The sequence below is a fragment of the Vigna unguiculata genome, chromosome 3, assembly GCF_037176805.1.
Source record: "Vigna unguiculata cultivar grain cowpea cultivar isolate G323 ecotype 2 chromosome 3, ASM3717680v1, whole genome shotgun sequence".
NCBI classification, from domain to species: Eukaryota; Viridiplantae; Streptophyta; class Magnoliopsida; order Fabales; family Fabaceae; genus Vigna; species Vigna unguiculata.
The window spans coordinates 52,244,760-52,271,759 of NC_140794.1; the positions used below are offsets into that span (position 1 = coordinate 52,244,760).

General features: G+C 32.9%; 1 protein-coding gene across 11 annotated transcripts; it reads right to left on the minus strand.

Moving 5' to 3' along the window:
* Nucleotides 1-7,964: 7,964 nt before the first annotated feature.
* On the minus strand, nucleotides 7,965-25,700 carry LOC114179329 (uncharacterized). 11 transcript variants are annotated; one of them, XM_085671237.1, is made up of 9 exons: nucleotides 25,372-25,700; nucleotides 23,099-23,320; nucleotides 22,941-23,004; nucleotides 22,822-22,850; nucleotides 22,261-22,537; nucleotides 9,909-9,997; nucleotides 9,174-9,808; nucleotides 8,948-9,039; nucleotides 7,965-8,639 (listed from the first exon to the last, which is right to left on the minus strand). In XM_085671237.1, the coding sequence occupies exons 5-9, from the start codon at nucleotides 22,273-22,275 to the stop codon at nucleotides 8,193-8,195; spliced, it is 1,278 nt and encodes a 425-aa protein (XP_085527363.1). In that variant the 5' UTR covers nucleotides 22,276-22,537; nucleotides 22,822-22,850; nucleotides 22,941-23,004; nucleotides 23,099-23,320; nucleotides 25,372-25,700; the 3' UTR covers nucleotides 7,965-8,192. The 11 variants fall into 11 exon arrangements, with proteins under 11 accessions (XP_085527363.1, XP_085527360.1, XP_085527362.1 ...); XM_085671234.1 differs by having other exon boundaries at nucleotides 22,762-22,850; XM_085671236.1 differs by having other exon boundaries at nucleotides 22,941-23,024.
* Between the last annotated feature and the right edge of the window lie 1,300 nt (nucleotides 25,701-27,000).

A 27,000-nucleotide genomic window follows, 5' to 3' on the forward strand; every position in this document is an offset into this window, starting at 1 on the left:
TGTATTTATATTTTTTGTTTTCATTTGTTCTCTCTTTATTTGGTTTGTTATTCAAATTATCTCAAAGTTGTGTTTTATCTTTATTTATGCATGTTCTTTGTTTTTGTTTCCACTTATTAGTTGTTGTTTGTTCCTAACCTAGGTTGAGTGCTTAAATTATATTTATTGAGATCGTAACACATAACAATTTAACCCAGAAATATAGGTGTCAAAATGAGATATCGGGGTTGAGTTAAAAATAAGATTGAGTTAAAAATAATTTAGTTCAAGCAATTATTTTTTAATGAATTAAAAATTTTGTAATCTACGTAAATCCACTTCAAAATTAGTATTAGATTGATTCACTTGACTAATTTAAAAATATCTTATTTTTCTTTAATTTATTTTATATATTTATTATAATACAATTAAAATGAATTAATTTAACTCATTTTGTATAACACTATAGTCTTCATCTATTTTATCACAAAATATTATTATAAAGATTCTATTTAAAAATTAAATTGTCAATGGACATGATTAACAAACAAATAAATTGAACATCAAAGTTATTCAAACATTTTTAAACATTATTCTAATAATTTTTTAAAATATTAAATTGTCAATTATTATAATAAAAATTTATAAAAAATAACAATAAAAATAATAAAAAGATTGTTGTTAGTACATTATAGATAAACTCACCTTTAATAAAATTCAAACTCATTAAATAAATTGAGTTCAAATTGATCATACGTAAAAAAAATTGATATTTCTTTTTCCGATCCAAATGAACTTAAATTTATAAGTTGTCTCATAATTTTAAACCCCATTTGTATCGCCCAGAGGACTTATCTTTCAACACTCAACATGACTCAACATGAGACATTATCTTCACAAATCATACACCCACTGAGTATACAATAGGAAAATGATTTGTTGACTTTTGACAATTATTTTTTTAATTTTAGATAGTATTTTCTAAATAGTTTTTCATTTTTTTTTCATTTTTAATATTTTTAAACCAATTAAAAGATGAATTATATTAATACCTGAATCAAATCTTTGAAATGCCTTTAACTGTTGAGATAAAATATATTCTAATCACTTACAAAAAATTAAAAGGAAAGGATATGTACACGAATATTTTGACATATTTATTATAATTTTATTCTCTTAACTACGATTTTTTAAATTTAAAGAATTATTTATAATAAAAAAACTAGTTTTTATTTTATTATTTTAGTAATTATTTATTTTAATTTAAATAATTATTTATTATAAAAAAATTATTTACTCTTTTATCATTTTAATAACTATTTTTTAAAATTTAAATAATTACTCATAATAAAATATTATTTATTATGAACTAAAATTTATTTTATCTATACTTATATATATATATATATATATAATTTTTCAATTTAATTTTTAAATTGTTACTTTTAAAATTTAAACAGTTTATAAATATTTATAAAATACATGTGATAATGTTTGTGATTATGCTGATATTAGTAAAGATAAAAAAAAAAATCAGATATCTTCACGTTTACAATTCAACAACTTCTAAAAGATAATATTAAAAACTTCTACCCAAGACTAACACCTAACCTATGACAAATATACATGAAAATTAAAATCTTAATTTTCTTTTATCCTAATTGACAACCTACTCCAAATTAGAATAGTTCCTTATTATATTTTTAGCTTTCGATGTCTTCGTCTACATATTTAGTTATTAATAAAGTTTGAACATCTCATTTCTTTTTAATAGAATTGTGACTCAGTCACAATACTTAATCAGGTTAAATTATGACTTAAAAAATTATCTTTCACACGAGTATATTATGTATCTCATCCCAAATATTAGATTCATCAACAACTCCTACTCTATTTCTTAAAACGCCACCTTCTAGATTTCTTTTTTTTATTATAATTTTTAATATTTTTTATTACATTTCTTTCTCCATGTGACCTCATTTTTTTATTATTAATATTTATATCAGTTTCTTTTTTTACTTTTTACGACATAAAGATATTGATAATAATTTGCTTTAGGATGATTTTATATTATAATATTTATTTTAATCAATATATTCTTTATAACATCTTATTATTTTGATATTAAATTTCAATAAATAAATATTGATGGACAATTTCACTATTTTTTTATTATCACAATAACTAATATATATATATATATATATATATATATATATATATATATATATATATTATTTCTATTAAATCAATTATAATCAATTTCTAATAATATTTATGTTACCTAGTTTTGCTCATAATATCGTTCAATTTCATTTTTTTAACATATTGATTAAGAATTTGTAAATTTCTAAGATGGGATAGATGAATTTTTCATCTCCAAGAAAAACCATTTTGATTCCTCAATAAAAATCTTTTATCCTTGAGAGTTTCAATTCCTATATAAAGTTCTTTTGTGACAATTCAACACTCAAAAACAATTATTTACTAATAAATCGATATTCAAACTCATTTCATTGTAATTAGTGGTGGATCTTGACAATTAAGTTCGGAGAAACCAAAATAATATTTTTAAAATTTATATATTTTATCATTGTCATTAATACAAAAAAATAAATATGTATTTTAATATAATTATATCTATAAGAGAAAACACTTATATCAAATAGGTAGATATTTATTTTCTTTCAATTTGAATTCATCAATAATTAAATCAAAATTAAACTTTTTCGTTATATTTTCTATAGGAAATTGGCTAGTAGGACATTTATTTGTATTAGTAACAGTAATTAAATATATTTAATATAAATTTTGAGTGTATTATTTTGACTCCCCTAAAATTATTGTCTAAGATCTGTCGTTGATCTTGTGAATGGAATTTATCGCTTATTTCGTTTTGAAATCTTCTTTCAATACATTATTAGAAAAAAAAAATATTTCAGTTTAAGTAAAATGTACTTCCTATCTTTTGTCAAAAGATTGACATAACTCAAATATAGTTGACAAAATTCTTCAAATTTAAATGGTCAAGAGCATCCATAATAAAATAGTGAAATTAAAAATTTAAACTAGTTTTCTTTTGAAATGATATTGGTAACTTAATAAAAAAAATATTAAATAATAATAAGTGAGTTCTAACTCTAAGAAAAATAATATTTTGAATACTCATATTTTAAAACAACAAAAAAATATATTATTATATATTAAAAAACTAAAAGTATATTATTATATATTATATATCTTAAAAAATAAAAGTAATGAACAATGTGAAAAAATGTTGGAGGGGCCATCGATCCCCTCCCCTATACAATAACTAAGATCCGCCCCTGATTGTGACTCTTTTATCTACCAAAACCTTGAGAATTTTTAAATTTTCATATGGTCTCTCAGGAAGTACTTTCAAAGCCTCTTGAATGATATTTATGAATTCTATCATTTCCCCAAATTTTAACTAAATAACAAGTTAAAGAATATCCTTCCTTTTAACATTGAAGTTCTTAATCATAGTAACATTCATAATCATCGATAGTATAAGTCTTGATACACTCCGATTAATAATTTTTCTTACATCAACTACACCGACAATATTTGAAAGTACAATAATTTTATTTTTCTATTTTAAATTTATTTGCAAATATTAATTGATAGAGTGGAATAACCAATAAAAAATCTAATTAAATGATCCACTTGTAAATAAAAAAGATTGAAATTATAAATTTTCCAAAGTATATTTTCAGAAGTAAATTAAAGTAAGAGTTATATAAAACATCGTATCATCATGTCCGTTTTTTCTATTTAATATTTAACTTCTATTTGAACCGATAATTTTATAAAACAAATATAATTTAGTGCTTTCTGTGTTCTTATATAATATATTCGCTTCAGAAAATAAAATGTGTTCGTTTTTATCTATCATTTCTTTAATTTTAAGATAACAATAAATTTTTTTTCTCAATTATACTCTTATTTCTACTTTTATTTTTGTTTTGAAAATTTGTTGAACATTAAATAAGCTTTTAGTGGATATATCATATTGAGAAAAGTTCCTCTGTATGACCTATTTCCACCAAGGAAAATCTATAATCATATTTACATGAATCTAAATTTAAAGTAGAGAAGTTATATAAGTCACACACAAATTTTAGATTAAAAATTATGGGGCGAAGTTTAATTTTTATGAAACAAATGTAGAAAAAGAAATTCTTCAATGAAAAGGTTAAAAAAAATAGTGCAGAAATCTTTGATTTACATTAACAAGATGATGTACTACTTTAGTTAAACTTGGTGAAGGAGAAATATAAATATAATATTTATAAATATAATATTATTGCTAGTGTAACTTTCTTATCATTGATATGAAGAGAGAATAAGTAAGTTGTAAATGATAATGAGTGGAGACAAATAAACCGTGTCTAGTTGCTTCTTAATTAATGTGTTATAATTGTGCAACAATTTAATTCAAATAATGCAGCGAAAGAAAACCGAAAAACAATGCAGTAATTATGTCATTAATTCACTTTATGTGAATTAATTATGTTATATCAAATTTTATTTTTAATAATTGATAGTTTTAAGATAATATAATGTACTTTCATTTTTTGTTAAAATACATTTTTTGTCCAAATTTTTGTCAAGTTCTGTCAAATCAGTCATAATTTTGTTTTGTGTTCAAATAAGTTCTAATTTTCGTCAATTTTTCAATTAGGTTCTTTTTTTGTAACACCGTTTAAATCATTAACGACCATGAACAGTAACTGCTACATGTCACTTCTGCTTTTATTTATTTTTTATTTTTTAAAAATTTTTAATTTTTTTAAAATGTCCACGTGTAACGTTAGAGTTAATGTTTTATATTCAATTTGGTCCCATGTTTGTTATTTTTGTTCAATTTAGTCCCAATTTTAATTAAAATTGAAAATTTTGTCCCACTCGAAGATGAGAGCAAGTTTAATTTTTGTATACAAATTATAATGATGTGAATTTTAATATATTATATAAAAATATTTATTTAAAATGTGAATTTTAATATAAAAATTAAATTTGGTTTCAATTTGAAGGGACAAATTTGGTACTAAATTGAACAAAAATTACAAATATAGAGACTATATTGAATATAAAACATTGACTTTGACACGTGATGCACTGCTAACACGTGGACATTTAAAAAAAGTTAAAAAAAAAAACACGAAGTGACACATGACCGTCACTGTTCATGGCCGTTAATAATTTAAACGGTGTTAGAAAAAAAAGACCTAATTGAACAAAATTAACGAAAATCAAGACTTATTTGAGCACAAAAATAAAATTAGGACTGATTTGACAAAATTTGACAAAAATTGGAACTCAAAAGGTATTTTATCCTTCTTTTTCTTGTCTTTATGATTCATAATGTTAAATGTTATGTCATGTTAATATTCAGGTCTTAACTTTATCATCTTGTCATACAAATGGATATAGAGAAAATAAATTTACTAATAGGTGAAAAGATATGTAACATTACATTTTGTCAACATTCATTGATTATAATTGCTATAATTCATATGTCATTTTCCAATGCACGATATTCTATTTCGTTGTTTTATTTTAATGTTTTTGGTACACCACGTTGTGTTGTTGTTTAGTGCATGTGAAGCGGATTCATGGAATAATTCTGAATTAAGCTAACAACAAAATGTTCTTATTAAGTTGCTCTTTCACGTTTTCTTTTGTTGATGATGAAAAGGCATCTCAGTTTTATTGTTCCTTTTTCGTCCGTGAAACATGTATATTGCTATATGATAAAAATCATGTGATAAAGTATACTATTTTTTATTTAAGATGACTTATTTTGTTTATCATAACTCTTTTATAATAAATAAATTATTTGCTTAATTTGTTTTAATAATCATCAAACTTTATTCAAAGTATTCTATGCATTTCCTTTGTCTCAAGTTCAGTGACCTGCCCTTTTCGATTTTTTTTTTCCGTTGATGTTTCAGTTAACGATAGAGAAGAAATCCACACTGAACTAACATGATATTACGAAAATATAATATTAAAGTTGATTAAGTAAGACTAATGGAGATTGCTTTACAAATTCAAAATGAGATTAGAATATACTTTGTCCCCTTTTGGTTTGTAAAATTTTAGGAGTGAGAAAATGTTTCTATAATTTAGGGGAGAGAATGTCTTTAGGTTTACAAAAGACTTTGCGTTTATTTCACTTTAATAAAATGGTTGAAAATTTGGCCTGTGATATATCTATCATAAGCAAGATCTTACTTAACTTGTCATATTATTTTCTGATCTAGAATAATCATACCAACTCACGTAGCGAGATTACACACACACACACACACACACATATATATATATATATATATATATATATATATATATATATATATATATATATATATATATATTGAATTTATTATCTGAAAACATTAAAAGATAAATAGTATTGTAGTCATAGTCTTGCTAACTTTGGTATTAATGATAGATTGGATTTTATTTGATTTAGTGTTCTCTAGTCTAGATTTCTTCCATATTAGGTATGAATTTCATAATTCAAGTTTTGTTTTCTTTTTCATTTTTGGAGTTTGATTATATATTTTTTTAGTATATAAGTTTGGTCTGCTCTCCTATATTTATATATTTGTTTTTTATTTTATTCATATTTTCATGTAAAAATAATACATAATGATAGAACATTAACATTTTTGGAGTTTGATTATATATTTTTTATTATATAAGTTTGGTCTGCTCTCCTATATTTTTATATTTTTTTTTCTCTTTTATTCATCTTTTCATGTAATAATACATAATGATTGAACATTGGATGAGCTTGATGTTGAAAATGATACCTAACATGTAAATTTTTAATTAAAAATATATAATCAATTTAGTTCCTAATTTTAAAACTGAAATGACCCAAGTTGGAGACTTTAATATTGAACTGATATTTTCATAATTTTGAAAATCAAAATTATGAATACTCCTTGCTAAAATGATTACTTTCCTTTATCTAATTTACGATTTGAATTTGAAACCCAGTGAATTGAGTATTTTGCGCAGCACGTAGATTCAGAAGATTGAAATTAGAATGTAGTGATATTAGAGGCTTGAGAATATAGCACTTATGTAGATCACTAAAATTAAAATACCTTATCTCACCATTTACATAAATAAATAAATAAATAAATAAATAAATTAATTGAGGAATGGTGGGGCTGATATCTAGTGGGTACAGATTGTTTTAATTTGTTTATCAAGCACATAAAAAGTCTTCTTGATGATGCACCTTACAGATTATATTTAAGTCTTTAAATTTAAAATAATAATATTTAATCACATATGACATGAAGAATGATGTCACTATGAAGAAGTGATGCCAAGACCATGAACAATGATAATAATTTCTCTTCATTAAGGTTATACGCTTTTAATGAATAAAAAGAAAACATGAGTTTCAATATAAAAGTATTCAGATAGAATTTAACATAGCTGTGTCATGAAAAAATTTACTTGATTTGAAACTCATCAAATATAAAAAGTAGTCACAAAATCATAGATAAGAAAATAAGTAGCAAGTGATATTTGAGTTCCATACGACAATTATACTACAAACTAGAAAAAAAAGAAACAAATTCATGCACCAAAAGGAAAAGAAAAGAAAAAGTTCGAAATATAGCATCTGTGTTGTATCATATTCTAGATCAATCAATCTATAAAAAGCTAATACAGTATCTATAGAGAATATTCCATGCATATGCAACATTCATAAGTTATATATTTGGAGATCATAACCCATAATATCCGTAGAGAATCTAACATACCAAGCTGGCGGCTACTAGTGTTCCAACCAAACTATGATGAACACATTTTTTACCAAAGCCAAATCCACGATTCTAACAGACAATAATTTCATAAATAAACAGATTAATCAGCATGAGCAACTGAAATAATTGAGTTATAGAATCATTTAAACTCTTTGCCGGCAAATATGTATATGAAGAAAATGTCTCAATAGAAAAAACACACATGCAAATGTACATGGAAAGGGACAACAACCAGAATAAGGGAAATAAAAACTAAGGGAATCGCAAATAAGCATGCTCCATCCTACCGTCAAATGTTCTATGGAGTATGTATTACTGGAAATCTTAAATATCACTGTGAGCCAGAGAGCAAAAAAGAATAACCATGTTCAAGAGCTTTTGACATGGTTCAATTCAAAGACCAAAGTTAGAGGATAAAACTTCCACAGCTTGCCAATAAAGCAGGCCCAGATGTTCCTCATCGCTTGTTGGAGAAGCAAGGGATTCAGGCCTGTCGGTATTACTTCTCTCAGCATTGTTGTTGTTCAGATTTTCCTCATTTTTGGTCTCTTCTGTTCGCATCGTCACATTCACATCTTTGCTTGGTTGATCATCCACATTCTCAACAGGCAGACAGGGGCCAACAACTTCCGGGGTTGCGCTTTCAGGCCACAGTGAAGTATTGAGATCAATAACGAGATTAGATTCACCAATTTCATGTGCTTCAATCTTGTCACCTGAAAAACTTGTATCCACAGCACCAGCTTCAGGAATGTCTTGAGCTCCAACGTTGTTGGTGCCTCCATGAGTATTCACATTGAGATCCAATGCTGAGCTGCTCACAAAATCTCTAATTTTTCGCTGCAATGATGTAAACATGTATTAGCACCAATTGTGTATCCATGCACGTAGCTTTATTCCATGCACACGTGTATCCAAATTCATTTTACAGCTTATGTCATTGTCACTCAATGCTGACAACAGAGGATTTCTTTCTTTCACTTGAGTTCAATATACTGACTGATTATGTAATATTAGTGGTGCACCAGCACCTCTAACATTTTTAAATAGAACTGTGACCAGACTCGGTATAAAAGTTATATGGTAGGACCCAAGCAAAGACAAAAAAAAAAGGTAATTGGTATCTGTATAGTTATATCTTTCCCAACCTTTTTCATTGGCAAATAACGAGCTTCATCCAGATATCCTCCGAATTTCACATCTGCAATTTCAGACAATCCAGATATGGAGTGAGGAGAGCCTGCGTAGATACTTCGAAGTTTAATAATACTTGTCTAAATTAAATAACACCAAAAAAAAAAAAAACAAGTCACTGTGTCACGTATACAACAGGTGTTATCCCAGTTTGTGAGCCCAATGTTGGCAATTCATTACCTGAATAAGAATGTAACTTAGGATTTTCCAGAGAAACACAGGAAGATTTCTCCACATTTGCATTCCTCAAGTTTTCGGACAGCGACCCCCTAACTAGTAGAGATCGCTTTTTTGTTGTTTTTGACGTATATGGGAGTCCAGCACTTGTCTCAAGAGCCTTTGTTTTTCTGTCTAAATCAACTTGTAAGGTGTCAGCACATCTCTTGTCACTAAAAACATGAGAAGCTTTAGCTTTGTCTTGAGGATTGCAATAAATTTGGAGTTCAGAAGTAGTATCTTTGGTTTCTTTTGCTTTTCCCTTTTTAAAAGTCTTGTATGAGGAGTCCTTATGCTGCAGTGGGGTGTTGTCGCAGGATTTGGCACTCATTTTGTCCTTCAAAGACTGGGCTTCTGACTGGACACCATGCCTGTTAGCTGATGGGTTAGCTGATGAATAAGATCTAGAAATTACACCTGTTTGCCTTTTCCAATCATGGGAAGATTTTGAGTTTAATTCTGCACTGTTTAATCCTGCACTACTTGAAGATTCAAGATTTACTTGACTATTGGATTTTTTGCATTCTGACTTCTTGCAGTCTTCGCACATCCACCAATCACCTTCAGGAACTTTCTCCAACACATCACGCATACAATAACTGGTTCATGAATGAGAAGTAAAACCAGATCATTTCACTTGCCCATAATGAGAGGCTACCAAAACAAAAATACAACCATGCAATATATTATAATACATACATGTGCTCTGCCCCATCGGTACACTTGTTACAAATAGCAAGATCCTCTTCATTTCCTGCATCCCCACAGATATCACAAACTATATCCTGCTATCAAATGGGAGCAAAAGAAGCTATGTAAATTCATTTGAAACAAAAAATAAGCAACTTTTTATGTGGCATGTATACGTCTTTTAACATGCTATAATGTTACAAGTGTAATCTAATGCATGATGTCAGGAGTTCATACACACGAAATTGTTGTCAACAGAACTTGATTATGAGGTATGATGCAGAAATGAAAAAAAAAAAGAAAAAAAAAGTATTTGTAGATGGAATTTAAACACTAAAATAGCACAGCATGCCACAACAGGATGTAAAGGATTCTGTTGAACACCAATTCTGGAGTGAAATTTGAATGGGATACTTAACTGAGTGCCATGTATAACAGAAAGATAGAGAAAGCTAGTGTTAAAGATCTATCAAATACTCCACGTGATAGGTTTGAAAAACATAAAATACTAAATAGCACAGTGCTACAACAAGATCTACTAGGGTAGCAACAAAGGGGTCAAAAGGCAGACAATCTAAGTTTGCTAAAACGAAAATTCACAATCTCACTATTAAAAAATTTGAAGTAGTTCTCTTAACATTGCAAATTAATTTCAAGCATTCCATGCACCATATGGAGCTCTTACATAAGTCAAACATACTTAGATTTGCTTTCTATTTTAAACCTCACTTAATTGTCCCCGTCTTTCCTCAACCTTGATCAATCCATATATTTCCTCATGTAACACCTGTCCGTTTTGCTTATGACCCTTTTATTATTATTAAAAGTTTAACATTTACCTACTAGCATATAATAGTGTTCCTTGGCTCACATTTCGCAAAAAGAAATTCCTTGGTGCAAATCATCAACTGCTGGTGAGGTTTCAGATAACCCGGTTTCTCCTCCAACAATCAGTGAAGAAATTCCATCAACTTTATGACACTAATTAAACAGAGTGAAATCAAGATACTCTTCCTATTACTTTCTTCCAGACACACCTCAGTGGACAATATTTTACTATTTCTTCAATTTTTCTTTCCATATAGGAATGTAGAATCACAATGATCAGTAGGATAAGATTTGGTAATCATGAATATGAAAATGAAAAATACACAAAGCTGCTATGCAATTTGAGATTGAATCAACAAAACCAGAACTAGAACAAATAGGTCAATAAACAGTCCGCTTACAGAAAACTAAAACAACAACAAAAGCCTTGTACCACTTGGTAAGGTTAGGTACATAGGCAATAAAATGCCGTTCACCATGGAATCCCTCTCAACAACTTCCTCCAATGTCCTTCTCGGTCCCCCTCACCTTTTTAACAAAACTGAAAGACCATATAATTTACTCTTCTCACTAGTGCCTTCAGTCCCCTTCTTTATACGTGCTAAGACCACGTAAACCAATTTTATTTATTTTTTCAAGTGTTCACACATCCTTCTTAACATTCTCATTATACTCCTGCCACCTTTTCCACCTGTTGTCTCTTTAAAGCTCAACATTCTCTATATTAGAGTATAATTGGACATATAGTAGTACAATAAAACTTGTCTGAGAATATTGTAAGAACCTTATGATTACCAATAACCCCTGAAGCCTTTTTCATAGTTATCCTGTTTGTATCCTATGTGTAAGAGTAACATTATCATTAATGTCCTCATTAGTTGTCGTATTAATCCCATATATTTAAACTTTAGTACATGGAAGTAAGAGAACATTATCATTAATTTCCTACTATTCATATCGCACGATAGGATACGATTCACAACCCCCACGATACGAATTGTAGGAAAACTTGTTTGTGTTCCTGAATCGCAATTGTATATTAGTATCACAGTTGTATTGTTCGTATTGCACTCTGAATTGCGATTCAAACAAGAAACACACCTATGATGTCCCTGATTCTGTCTCAAACGCGAACAATCCTGATTTCTCTATCTTCATGCTCTCTGGGACTGGCTTAGAGATCGCCCACTTGTTCCTTTTTGCCAATTGCCTCTTCCTTCTGCAACGCACACTCCGTTGACTCAAGGCTAATTCTTTTTATGTTATTTGAAGGTAAGCCAACAGCATACAAAATTTCAGCTTCTAAAAGAATTGAAAACTTCATAGCAATCCCTCAACACCCAAAATGCACAAGGAATTGTGTAGTGTTGCAATATTAGTTGGATCTCAATGAGTTGTTGATATTTCCTTTGGGCCGTCCTTGCACCTTAGGCACTCTGAACACCCTTTAAGTGCATTTGATTCAGTTAAACTGTTTAAAATGTATTCTCAACAATATGCCTGGGATGTGTATTACTGGGAATGATTCCAATCACTGACAGCCGAAAGAGGTGACTGAATTTTGGTAATCAATGACTAGTGGGGTAGCTGTACTCACCATCCAGTTGTAAACCTCCAGAAACTGCACAAGGACCCTGAATTTGGTGATTGGCAACAATGATCAAAGTTGCCAACCATCATTAATCATTGGTGTGGGCTGAATTTGATGGACATCATCAACTATTAACACATGAAAAAGGTGGCTGGATTTCAGTAATCAACAATGGTGGCTATAGTCACACTCACCTACCACCTTCAACTGCTATTACTTGCGTAGGCTAGTTAAATTATGGGAACCAGTGCAGTGACTGACATCATTAGCCATTGTCGATTGTCAATAGGAACAAGATGGATGACTTTTGGTAACTGTTGGTGGTGGACAGAGGCCAATGGTAGTTGATGATTGTGAACAAGGATAAATAATTGTTTTTTCACAACATGGAAAAATAAGCATTTTATACATTCTATATGGCAACATATTCCTAATTTGCTCAGCCATGGGTAGGAGCAAACCCACCTTCCTCTGCAATGTACACGCCCCCCTTCAAGTGTAAGACTAACATTGTTTAAGCAAGTGAGGATTGCCTTCCCAGCAATGCATTTCAGAGGCTCACACATTAAACATTGCAAATATCAGTCAACCACTTAGATTAAGCTTTCTAAAAGCCAAAAACTACTCAGACACTTTCTCATTCAGGCACAGGGCAAGCATGACTGTTGTGATGATTCTTCTGGGACATAATGGCACATGGAATTAGTTTATAAAATAATTCTATATTTAAAGAAGAGTAAGGAATTTTCTGAAAATTGTAAATTGTTTTTTCATTTCTGGTATTTCTCAACCTGGTAGAATCAGTTTATATACATCAATGAAACTTGCAAAGAGATTTATATAAGGAAAGTGAAGAGCTAGGTAGATTTTTGGAAAGTAGATGGGCCATGTAGGACTACTTTTGTTCCTATACTGCACTGAAAAACAGTAAATGTACTGGGTCAGTTGAAGTGACACAATATCAAATTTAGGACAGTCCCTAATCCCATCTTGAATTTGGGTTAGGCCTAACTCAACCTAAACGTTAATTCATGAAGCAAGGATTCCCCAAGCCTTTTTAAGGTCTACTGTAACCATACATGTAGTTGATGTAAGATCTCGACACACACCCCTCACTTAGAATTGAACATCTTAGCGTGTGGAAATTGTAACACGTTTTTCAATATACAGCTCTAGGAAAGTCACAAAGCCAGGTAGATTGCACTACAAAAGAAAAGAGTACAGGTTAGACTGATAGAGCAAGAAATCCAAGGGTCAGGTTAATTTTTGGGAAGTTAAAGGTGGTGCAAAATCACATCTATAATAGACTCTATACTAATTTTGAGTTGGGTTGGGCTTGACTTAACTCCAAAAGCTAGCTCCTAACATAAGGATTGTCTGCACCACCATAAGATTTAAATTGACTATATTTGTAGTTGATGTGGAATCTAAACACTTGCAATACACTGATGGTGTTTTGAGTTGAGATTTGTTATACAAACATTGACAGAGGAAAAACTCAAATTTTGGGAGAACATACAAGTTTTTAATAGTGCTAAACTTGAATGTTAGAAAAGTATGAAGCAAAATATAGCTAATCAGTTTTCTATAGAGCATTGGTGAACATGTGTAAGTAAAATAGACACTTGGTGAGTTAAAATTTGGAAATATTGATCATATACAATTAATTTACTATAATAAAAGCAACTTCACATATTGTACCAAATCCAGTCTTTTATGACCGGACCAAGCATAAAAAGTTCCATCTAGGGAATCACTATTAAGTTTGTTAGTTCTAGTGATTAGCTTGCAAATATCAAAACAATGTCTCTTTGAGGTCCTTGTAAATTGTTATGAACCCAGAGATAGTAAAAGGCAGAACAAGACTAAACGAAGCAAAGATAAAACCTTGCACTGTTTTATTCACTTTACACATAGTACAGCCAAAGCTTCCAAAGGAAAACTGCCTTCCTTTCTCACAGGGTTTTCCCTGTCACAAACATCAACTCTAAAAAACTCCCCTTCAACATCCCACAAGATAAGAATATATAGACTTTCCTAGAAAGTCTCCCCCCTCCTATAACAACTAACAATTTTACTATTTTTATCTTTAAATTTCTTTTTAACCCTCTCATTACTTCCATGCCTAACATTATTATCCTCTGTTGGAACAACCTTGTCCTCAAGGTTGGACTCTAGAAATTTAAGTTGCTTAAGGTCTTCATCACTTTCCACGAGATCTCGTGCCACTGTTTCCACAAATGTTTCCCCTAATACAAAAACTAGCCAAAGGTGGTAGAGCTCATTCATATGCAATCTCAAAAGGAGTGCACTTAGTTTCCTTATGAAATTAACCCATGTTTTTTGTTGCTCTGCAATAAAGCATCGTAAACCGGTTTCCAATGTCCTATTTAGCACATGTTGTATACCAAAAAAATAAACACACAATCAAAGTAAACAATCACCAGAAAGATAGATGAAATGGGAAACTTCTTGGAATTAAAGGATGCAAAACAGAAAAATAATGCAACAAGAGGATATGCCCCCTTACGCCCCAGAGCTAGGCTCCTTTACAGAGAGCAAACGCATCTCCATACCAGTAAATATTCCACCAAAAACAAAACTGTCCCCCAAAACTAGACTCATAGTGCCTTATAGTCTCTCTTTCTGTAACAAACTCTGCCACCTCACTCATGCCCTTCTTTTCCTAATTCCTTTTTTTTTTTATTAAACAATCCATTTTTTGGGCTGATTTTGTGTTCCTTGGATCAAGTGCTCTTGTGGCCCATTATTTGTTTCTTGGTTCCCATCATTGCTCCCTGCATTTTTCCTCAAATTGAGGTCAGGGAATTGACTTCGTATCACAACAGCAGCTTCCCACGTGGCTTTTTCTGCGGGTGTCCCCTCCCACTGAATCAACCATTGTTTCAACCATTCCCCATGTTTCATTATATGTTGAGTGGCTAACACAACACTAGGAACCCATGCTACATAAGAATCAGCATCCAATTTTGAAGGTAATTCTGACTGTACCTTATATGCCCCCACAACTTAAGTAACGACACATGAAAAACCGGATGAATCTTAGAGGTCTCAAGCAGTTTTAGACGATACGCCACTATTCCCACCTGTGCTATGATCTCAAAAGGCCCATAATATCGGGCAACCAGCTTAGCATTGATCCTAGAGCATATGGATCCTTGTCTACGTGGCCTTAGCTTCAGAAAAAACCCATTCACCAACCTCAAAGTGTTTTTCTTGCCTTTTGAGGTCTGCTAAAGCTTTCATTCTTCCCTGTGCCCTTTGGAGGTGCTCCTTCAATTGCTTCAGAGCCTCATCTCTTTCCATCAATTCCCTCTGTACCGCAGCCACCCTAACTTCTCCTGGAATACCCTTTATCAATGACGGTGGTTTACGGCCATAAACCACTTCAAAAGGTGTGGTATGAGCAGCAGTGTGGTGTGACGTATTGTACCAATACTCTGCCCATGGCAGCCAAAACAACCATTGCCTGAGTTGATCACACATAAAACATCGTAAGTAGGTCTCTAATGTCCTATTTGTCACCTTTGTCTGTCCTTTCAATTGTGGATGGTATGATGTACTCATATTCAACGATGTGCCATGCAGTCTGAAAAATTCTCTCCAAAATTGGCTCATGAAAATTGGATCACAATATCACAATGGAGTTAGGGATCCCATGTAACCACACCACTTCCTTCACAAAGATTTCAACCAAGGTTTTGGCGGTGTAAGGATGTTTAAGAGGTATGAAATGCAAATATTTTGAGAGGCGATCAACTACCACCAATAAAGCTTCATAACCCTTAGCCTTGGACAACCCGGTTATAAAGTCCATAGAAATGTCCTCCCACACTCTTTCTGGAATCTGCAGTGGTTGAAGCAACCCGTTGGGCGTTGTAGCGATGTATTTTTGCCTCTGACACGTGTCACAAGCTCTAACAAATTGTTGCACCATATTTTTCATCCCCTTCCAATATAAGTTTGCTGCTAGGCTTCTATATGTTCTATAAAATCCCGCATGCCCCCCTTGGGGAGTTTGGTTATATTCCTCCAACAATTTGGGAATCCAAGTGGAATTTTCAGCAATCACCACTCTATCTCCTAGCCACAGAACCCCATGCTTATAAGTGAACCCACTTGGAACTTCTCCTCTCTGAATTCTTTCAACTATGGCCTTTAGCTTATCATCTTGTTCAGCTTCTTTAATCAAATTCTGAGCATCTATCGATACAGGAACATAAGCCATGGTTCTTTACTCTCTTCCTTCCTCTTGCCTCGATGAGGTGTTTGCCCCTCTATTTTCCATCCCAGGCTTGTAGATGATATCAAAATTGTAACCCAACAACTTCGCGATCCAATTTTGCTGGTTCCCCGTAATTACCTTATGTTGTAAAAGCTGGCACAGACTTTTATGATCAGTTGCCACCAAGAATTTTCTACCTAATAGGTATGGTCGCCAAAGATTAATTGCTAATGCCACTGCCATAATTTCCATTTCGTAGGCTGACTTTTTCAGGTTTCTCACACCTAAGGCCACTGGATGTTTGTCCTGCATAAGTATAGCACCTACCCCTGTTCCGGAAGCATCACATTCCACTAAGAATTCTTTTCCAAAATTAGGCAGTGCTAGGACTGGAGTTGTGGTCATGCGTCTCTTCAATTCATCAAACGCAGCTTGCTCCTCGGCTCCCCATTTAAAAGAATCCTTCTTAGTAATCTCTGTCAAGGGTTTAGCCTCCTTGCCATAATCTCTCACAAATTTTCGATAGTACCCCATCAAACCGAGAAACCCCGTAACACCTTTAACATTCTTAGGGACGGGCCAATCCACTACACTTCTAATTTTTTGTGGATTCACGACCACCCCTTGTTTGGAAATCATATGTCCCAAGTACTTTATTTTAATTTGAGCAAAGAAGCACTTCTTATTAGCATACAGCTTATTTACTTCCAGCAACTTCAAAACTGCCTCCAAATGCCGCAAATGTTCTTCCCAACTCTTGCTGTAAATTAATATATCATCAAAAAAGACTAACATATACTTCCTTAAACACCCTCTAAACACTTCATTCATTAGTGACTGAAAGGTCGAAGGTGCATTTGTGAGCCCGAAAGGCATTACGAGAAATTGGTAATGGCCTTCATATGTCCTAAATGCCATTTTTGGAATACCTTCCTCCCTCATTTGCACTTGATGATAGCTTGACTTGAGATCTAATTTCGAGAAAAAACAAGCACCATTTAACTCATCCAACAACTCTTCAATCACCGGAATTGGAAATTTATCCGGTATGGTAACCTTGTTTAAGGCTCTGTAATCCACACACATCCTCCAAGATTGATCCTTTCTACGTACCAAGATTACTGGGCTAGAATAAGCGCTGCTACTATGCCTTATGATTCCATTCTCCCACAAATCTTTCACTTGACGCTCAATTTCATCTTTTTGGTGTTGTGTGTAGCGGTAAGGTCACACATTGACTGGGCATGTGTCGGGGAAAAGTTCGATATTATGAGATTTCCCTTGGGTTCTTGAAATACCTTCTCAAAGCATTTTAACAAATTTTCAAGTTGTTGCTTTTGTTTCGGGTTATCTCTTCTCTAGTGCCCCCTTTTAAAGGCACTTCTCTTTCTGACATGGCCATCTGCAATTCCTTATTACTTTTCTTGAACAAGGCTTGCGTGGAAATCACTTTGGGCGTTCCTTGCAGCTCTACTCTTTCTCCATGCCAAATAAATTTCATCGTTTGTGCTCTTCAATCCACCACCATCTCACCCAATAACGTCAGCCAAGACACCCCCAAAATCAAATTAAAATCCTCCAAATCAAACAACAGTAAGTCCAATGTGAACTCATGGTTTCCCAATTTCAGTTTGAACCCCTGACAGTCCTTCCGTGACAGCCTTGTGCCCATCATCCAACAAAGTTTCCATATTTTTTGTTTTCTCCACCTCCCGACCCATAGCACACACCAACCTCTTAGAAACAAAGTTGTGTGTGGCCCCATTGTCCACCAACATGCGAACAGGGATTCCCTGGATCTCTCCTTCCAATCTCATGGTTTTCGGCGTTGTTTCTTTCTCATGCATCAGACTTGTAGGAATAAAGTGTGACACTCGCCGTCGACGTTGTCTTCTACTTCTTCCTCCAAGTTGCGACCTTCCTCTCCAACCACCTCTTCGTCGGCCAACATAATTTTCAGATGTTTTTCCGGACATCGGTGTTGAGGGGAATAAATACCTCCACATTTAAAACAAAGCCCCTTTTGCCTTTTCACCAACAAATCATTATATGATAGGTGTTTTACTCCTCTGTCTCTTGGCCCATTTTTACTTTCCCCCTTTTGATTGGGTCCTGATCCATTTGTGCCTCTTTTGTCAATACCCATCTACCACTTTTGAGGAAAGGTGGCATTCTGCCTAACACCCACGTGCAGTCCATTGCTACCACGTGCCTCTCCCCTTCCTGTGGAAAACCCATTTTGCCCCTACCTTTCAATTCCATCTCAACAGCACGCGCTACATTCATTATCCATGGCCTTGACATCGAACCGAGGGCATACAAACTCCTGACTCGTCCTTTGATGTCTTCTCTCAACACATGAAGAAAATATGTGAAATATTGGGGTTCTGGAATATTTGGGATTTGGGCAGTCAGAAGCTTGAAGTCCCTGATATATTGCTCAACTTCTCTTGTCTGCATGAGGGTTGTTAGTTGCTCGTAAGCATTTCCTTTCGCCAATGTTCCGTAACGGTCCAACAACGCCACTTTGAGTTGCTACCAGGAAAGGTCTTCTTCCTCGTTCATCAGATAATTGAAAAAATGAATGGTTCCTTCCTCCATACAAAGTTTAGCCAGGTTCACTCGCACTTGGTCACTTGTCTCCTGCACTTGGAAGTACACTTCTACCCTAGAAATCCAACCTGCACGGTCTTCTCCATTGAACATGGGTAACTCCACCTTCTTAACTGATTGACGAAATTCGTCAAGCGCATCACCATGTAATTTTCGAAATCCTGATCCATTACTCCCTTGAGTTTTCTCCGATGCCTTATCACGGCTCCTTCTGATTTCCAGAGCGCTCTCCATCCTTCTCCCAGGGATTTTTCTGGTGTTCTGCACCTTGTGACAAAATGTCCAGAATTTGCGATTGTGTCTCTGCATTTTCTCTTCTCATCAATTACATGGTCTTCTGTTGCTCATGGGTTTGTAACCTCATTACCTCTATGGATGTCCGCATCCCAACAAGCTCCTTCTCTAGTATCTCAAGTCTTGAATCCATCATCGTTTTGTCTTCCTCTGATTTAGCTGGTCTCGATCTCAATGTCACTACAATCGCTCCCTTCTTCTTAGTTGTCATTCACGGCTCACCCAAACAGATCGGCATAAACAATCCAATAGGTCGGACCAAATTGTTGTATACCAAAAAAACAAACACACAATCAAAGAAAACAATCACCAAAAAGATAGATGAAATAGGGAACTTCTTGGAATTAAAGGATGCAAAACAGAAAAATAATGCAATAAGAGGATATTCCCCCTTATGCCCCAGAGCTAGGCTCCTTTACAGAGAGCAAACGCATCTCCATACCAATAAATATTCCACCAACAACAAAACCGTCCCCCAAAACTAGACTCATATTGCCTTATAGTCTCTCTCTCCGTAACAAACTATGCCATCTCACTCATGCCCCTCCTTTTCCTAATTCCTTCTTTTTTTTTCTGACATAAACGATCCATTCTTTGGGCTAATTTTGTGCTTCTTGGATCAAGTGCTCCTGTGGCCCATTATTTGTTTCTCGGTTCCCATCAGCACACCAAAAACATCAGGAGTGCTATGTGTCCTTGCTTTCATCTGCTCTAGTTTAGCTTTCTTCAATTCTTCTTTGAGCTTACCAGCTGAAATAGAAATGGACTCGATCTCACGAACTTCATCAAAACCTATCATTAAGTCACTTTCCTTGGTATGTTTCTCATCAACAGTAAGCAAATACTAGTAGTCATCATCCGTTTGGTTGCCACAGGTTAGATTTAAATGTTCAATTTCATTCTTCACAACCTAGATTGCATCGCTGGTGTTGTACTCAACACATTTCTTTATGTTCGTTGGAGCATCACTAACAAGTGACTTAGGAATCAAGGCAACAACATCTTCATCAGCCACCACATGAGCCAAAGTTGCAGACGCTTGGTAAGTAATCCCCACAAGAGCATCTTCAAATGTATCCGAAGGCAAAATGTTTGCAATGATTTTCTCATGTACAAGCAACACTTCGAATCCTTGATCTTTAGATTTATCACACAAGTCTTCTACTTGGTGTGAGATGTTACCCAATTCTTGAGAAACATCAACATCATGAAACTTGACAAATCCAATGTCTTCAGTGTCAATCAAACTCATCTTGGACAAGCCACTCTCCAACAATGTAACCAACCTTGTGATATATATTCTCTGCGATGAAATACCACTTGGGTTCTCAATCTTGGTGGTGCTAACCAAACTATTAGTAGCTCTTCTCCCACCAACGAAAGTTGCAACATCAACCCTGATTGGATTCACAATTTCATCCAATACATCAACTTGATGGAGAGCAATGAGTGTGTCAGCCATGTCAACATTGGTGATGTTGGTGGGAATCTTGTTCTTCTTGCATTGCATAGGGCCTGCAGCTTTGCAAAGAAATACTCCCTCAGTGGAGTTGGATTTACTTGTGACACAAATATCTTGAATGAAATTTTTTCCACTCCCAGTTCGTGTTATTGCTGCCAAACTCTCAAATAACATGCTTCTCCTATTGCCTCCAACTATCCTTGGTTGAGTTGTTGCAAGATCTTCCCAAGAAAGGTTATTGGATTTTTGTTTCCAGATTTTGAACCACTGGCCTATATTTCCTTCCATGCTAATGATGGTTGGGTGCAACTTCTCTTTCAGAGCAATTTTCTGAATTTTGGAAAAAATTCCAGCCCTTGTTGTCCACCTCATTGGATCGTTCCCTTCAAAGGTGGGTAATTCCACCCTTTTCATTCAATGCCTTTATGCTTCTTCCTCTTCTTCCTCTGAATCATCACTTTGTTCCTCTCTTTCTCCCCTCCTTCCTCCATTGATAGAGTTCTCACTCTTTTTAGAACTTCTTTCACATTTCTTGGAAATTCCTTGCAATTCTTTGATTTCTTGCAAGCTATCTTTCAATTCTGCAGTCACGTTTCTTGTTCACTGGCCCAGTTCTCCACAGCACTGCTTTGACTTTCTATGAATCCTCCTCGACGTATTCGGCAGGTCGGACCAATTTGTTAAGAACCCAGAGATAGTAAAAGACAGAACAAGACTAAAAGAAACAAAGATAAAACCTTGCACTGTTTTGTTCACCTTAACACAGTACAGCCAAAGCTTCCAAAGGAAAACTGCTTTCCTTTCTCATAGGCCCTGTCACAAACATCAACTCTAAAAACTCCCCCCTCAACATCCCACAAGATTAGAATATGTACACTTTCCTGGAAAGTCTTCCCCCTATAACAACTAACAATTTTACTATATTTATCTTTAAATTTCTTCCTAACCCTCTCATTACTTCCATGCCTAAAAAAACCACTTCAAACTAATTCAATGTATACCTACTCTAACTTGAGGAGGATTGTTGGAAAGTATTTCCTATTTTGGGAAAATAAAAGATTTTCTATTTACTGGCTGTATTTATTTTTGTAAATAATTAGGCATTGACTTGTATTGTTTCCCAATTCCCTAGTTTCCTTATTTTCCTAGTTTCCTAATACTAGAGATAGTGAATTATGTGTATACATTCATCACGCTAAGAATTTCCTCAAGCAATCAAGAAATCCTTGGTCAATAATCCCAATTGGCAGAACAGAAAATCTTAATTAAAAAAATTTACAATTAATAGTGGATAGTTTGAGGTAAATAAAAAGGAAATACCACATACTTCACTATCCATCATATCTGAGGCACCCCAAGGATTCGCCAACTGAAATTGAACAAGATTCTCGCACACCACACCGGTGTTCTTATTCACAACAATAGACTTATGGAGATGCTTCTTGCATTACAAATGATGTTCAGTTTCAATACAACTCAAATGTGATCACCACCATCCCAAGTAGCACAGCTATAAACCTCATCTGCCAAACAACCTAACTGGATAGTGCTGTTTTTGCTAATGATGACTCCCTTTGTTTGCTTAGGAACGAGGAAGGTACTCCCTGAAATAAAAAATAGGAATCAATTTTTATTGCTAGAAAATTTCCCCACAGAGATCTATAATACAATTACAAAAAATAATAAATAATCTGCCTCCACAAAGATGAGCACTATCATAGAAATCTTTTAATGAAAACATCTAATTGATCTGATCTGTGTGGGATAATGAATACAATTATTGAAGGTTCTTCAGCCAAGTTTTGAGAATCAAGATGATCGCAATTACCTTCGGCAAAATGAACACCAAACTCGGCAAAATGAACACCAAAAACCACAGAAAAATTACCATCTAAAGCCGATCTTCATGAATTCTTCCTATCAATGACATTGAAAATCAATCCCCAAATTTATACTTTCATATAATAAGTCAATTTGAAAATCTATCGTCGTCAAAATTGGTCAAACCTTAGGTAGGCATTGGATCGAATGCGACATTCGGTGTTTTTCACGTTTAAAAGCAATTCAATGTCTTCGCGCAAATCAAAATCCCTAAAAGTAGTTTAACTTTCTGCATTCCCAGAAAACAAGTTGTGATTTGAATATACAATAGAGATGGTACTTACCTCAACTACAATTGCAAGTGATACTCAACAAAGGAGAGGACCGAATGTTGTCTTTGAAGAGAACTTATCGTTCCCTTACCCTCATGGGTTTTATAAGTAAAGTTTCAAATCCCACACCCGCAATTGTCGCCACTTGTTCAATATGCACATAATATGGCATGAGCAACATGTGTCACACGCATTGCGCGATCTGAACTTTTCTTCCATTTCAAACTCGAAAGGCTGAAAAGAAGGGAAACGACAATCTAGTAATTGAAATAATAACAAACCATGACAGTTACCAATAACAACAAAGATATCCTAGGAGCCAGCAATGTATTCAATTAAAAGATATCAGCACACACTACATGATTTGCAAATAACCAATATAGAGTTGAAATCCTCATCATGGGTGTTGTAAATAAATACATACATAAATAACTCAAACCATATACAACTTCAAATATCAAATATGCTTTCAAGGAATTTAAAAATCAAGTCTCTTTGTGTTATGCTTATTTAAAAATAATTGTCTTTGAAATTAGTCTTAAGACCTAACTTAAATCCAAAACTGGATTGTAAGATGAAGATTGTTTAAGCATTAAGCCATATATCTCTAGTCGGTGTGAAACTAAACCACACCCTTGAGGTTGCAACTAAGGTAGGGTAAGGGTGACAACAATTGAGGTGGTTTTCAAACAAATGAATTCAAAATCATATCAACTTCAACATAGCAAGATGAGGTGCTATTTAAAAATGATAGCACCCAATAATGTAAAATTCCTTGCTTCATGGTTGAGAAGTGGATATTGCATTCTCCATGCAAGAATTCCAAGGTTAATCTTTGTAAAAGGAAGTATACTGCTGGTGAATGGACCACTACTGTACTAAGGTAGCCCATATGTTTATTGAAAAAATTCAACCAACTACAATATAGTTTACATTTATGGCACAATATTGTCTTGTTCTGCACTTTTACCTACACATAAGATAGTAGGAAAGTGTCAATGAACTAATAAAACTAGACACCACCAAAAGGGAAAACAAACATAAAAAGTTAGAAAATGTTCTTCGATATAAACTGATTGTTTTAAATTTAAAGGGCGCCAATGAAATTTTTATTACCATATTCACAAATCTAACAACTCTCCAACTAGCAAAATCTATTACAAAATACAACATTAAATATGGCTTGACAAGTCAAAAAAAAAAACTCTGCATAATTGACTCCTATGATTATCCCATGACTTTAACTTCTCATATCAAAACTAGTTAGAATCACTTATTTCAGTTATTTTCAGTTTACTATATGCTTAAGGTAGAAGAGCATTCAGTATTTACTTGCTTTATGGACTCTTTAGCCCTCTTTAAATTCGTTGAAACATTAAAAACACACAACAATCACCATGTGGTCAATCATATGGAACAGGTGATGCCATTGTACTCTGTCAAAAACTGAAAATCCATTTAGATAAAAATAAATTGATCTTCATCTACTTCTTTTAATCAGAACATGCTTCTTTTGATTCACTTTTCTTACTCTGAGCCTTCAAAATATATAAAAAAAAGTATTAATTTCAGCAACTAATGTCAATCAGGTGGTCGTAACCCATAAGTTACAATCATGCAATCATGCAAACCATAAATGTGGTGCAGCATATGTACTATTGGATTCTAAAGTTCAAGATTGAGTAGCAAAGTGCCACTGAAGGAAACCTTGTCCAAACTAGATCATTACCAGGGAAGGGCAGTAAGGGAGAAGATCGAGGAGAAGCAAAAGTTCTACAACAGGACAAACAAATTGATGAATAAACCATATATGCAGAAGCTAAACCTTTACAATACAATGATAAGGACGAGCAGAAGAAACTTCCAAAATTTTCATACTTGCTTCTTTTTTTCTTCACAACCATATGATCATTAAAGACCAAATTCAACAATGCCATTGTAACATGTCAGGTATGCAACCCAAGCCGTATATACCCAAAATATATTAAGACTTGTTATTATAAACAAGAGAAAGGAAATGAAACAGCAGAAACAACAGACCTTCCACAAAATTTTCTTTTTCTGAAAGAAAATAAAATCAATAATTAACATGAAAAACATAACCTTTATGTTCATTAGATACCCACGTTCCCAATCAGACAACGAGACCATAGATTCACACACGCACAAAAAGACCAAAGAGAAAACACTTAATCACATACTATATCCGAAACCGCCAGGCTAATTATAATATAAAATAGAATATTAATAGTGAGTAAAAGCAGGAGGGGAAAAAAAATACATGCCTGAGAAGTGTGGTGAGTAATATTATGATAGAGGATCCTTAAAGTTTTGAACTTTGGCCTCCCCAATAATGGCAATGATGCCAAAGCATGAACACAGGAAGCGATACCCATGGCAAGGGAATGGAAGGAAGGGTTACAGACTCTAACAACTCTCATGATCCACACCACTCTCTGTGTGTTATGCATAATGGGCAATAATCTTTTGGTATTATTCCTCTTTTTTCTGCTATTGCCAAACTCAATTTCATTACTTTAATGCATTTACATCTCGAAGCATACACAGGCACCGCTTCTTTTATTTCCCAGTATCGCCAGATTGCCTGTTTTTGAGTGCTAAAACCATTATTATGTCAGTTTAAGATTACCTATAGCTTTCTTTTTCTCAATTCAGTGATTATACAAAATTGAACTAAAATTCAATTAAATTAATATTTATGTACATTTTACAGCAATTTATAATTTTAGCATTTTTTTTTTCAATTAAACTTAGCTGGGGTATTTTGTTTTTATCGAAAATTTAATTTAATCTTTCATGTTTCTAAATTAAGCCAAAATGGCAACCCTTAAGTTTAGAATTTCGTTAAGAAAAAAGTTGTAATTAAAAATCATCACAATATTTTATTTCATAATTTAATGGTGCACAAATAATAATCAATGTACTAAGTTGAAGTTCTAATGTAGACTTAGTTTCATCGTTTATGAGATTTATGATTATTTCTTATCGTATGCAATATTTTTTTAATAACTAATAAATATATATTAGAGATGATAGGTGAACTTGTTAAACTTTATTGTTTATAATAAAGTAATAAGTTATTTGAATTTGTGAGATAATACGTGAGTATATATGGTATGCGAAATAAAAGAAGAAAAAAAACTTCAGTAATATGCAATAGATGTAAAAAATAATCAATATTCAAGAATAGTTAAAATTCTATAAGCAATTAGTAGAGGATGTAAGAGCTTTCAATAACATAAAAAAAAAAGTCTATTATGGTGTTATTTATTAATCAAGGGAATTAGAGGTTTTCATGACTCTTAGATTTTTTTATTTTTTATTTTTTTTAATCTAAAGTTTATTGACCACCTCAAAGCCTCTCACAAATTTATTGACAAGACTAAAGAGTTAAGATAATCTCATCCATTATTATAATTATACCGGAACACCTTTTACTTCTAAATTCATTTACTTTCACCTTTAAATCTTTTAAAAAGAACAACACAAATTTCACCATCTAATCTACTTAAATTCATCCTTTTTTTTTTCTAAATCAATATTCACAAGTGAACACACCCTTAGACATTGTTAAGTATAATGGTAACACAAGTTATTCAACTTAATTTAGATAATACATTGAACTTCTGTTGTAAAAAGGTTTAAGTGCTATTACATTGTGTTCGTATGTACAGAGTTATTATGCAATGAGGGATTTCATGTGTTCCTTGTAGGGTGATAGAGGGAAACTACGAGAGAAGATTAGTATAAGATTCTTACGAATTGTCATTACGCTATATGATGAGATTAGATGGTGATTTAATGAAAATTACTATTAAAAAAATTTCATGTAAATAATTTTTCCTACATAAGCATTTAATATTTAAATGTTAAATTTATTTTCATGCCAAATA

What these genes read in the sequence shown, in the direction of transcription:
- LOC114179329 (XM_085671232.1), bottom strand. An exon ending in ACCGATGGGGCAGAGCACAT is followed by an intron (nt 9,809 to 9,908) that starts GTATGTATTATA and finishes TTCATGAACCAG; the next exon opens with TTATTGTATGCGTGATGTGT. An exon ending in GTTATTTGCCAATGAAAAAG is followed by an intron (nt 8,640 to 8,947) that starts GTTGGGAAAGAT and finishes ACATCATTGCAG; the next exon opens with CGAAAAATTAGAGATTTTGT.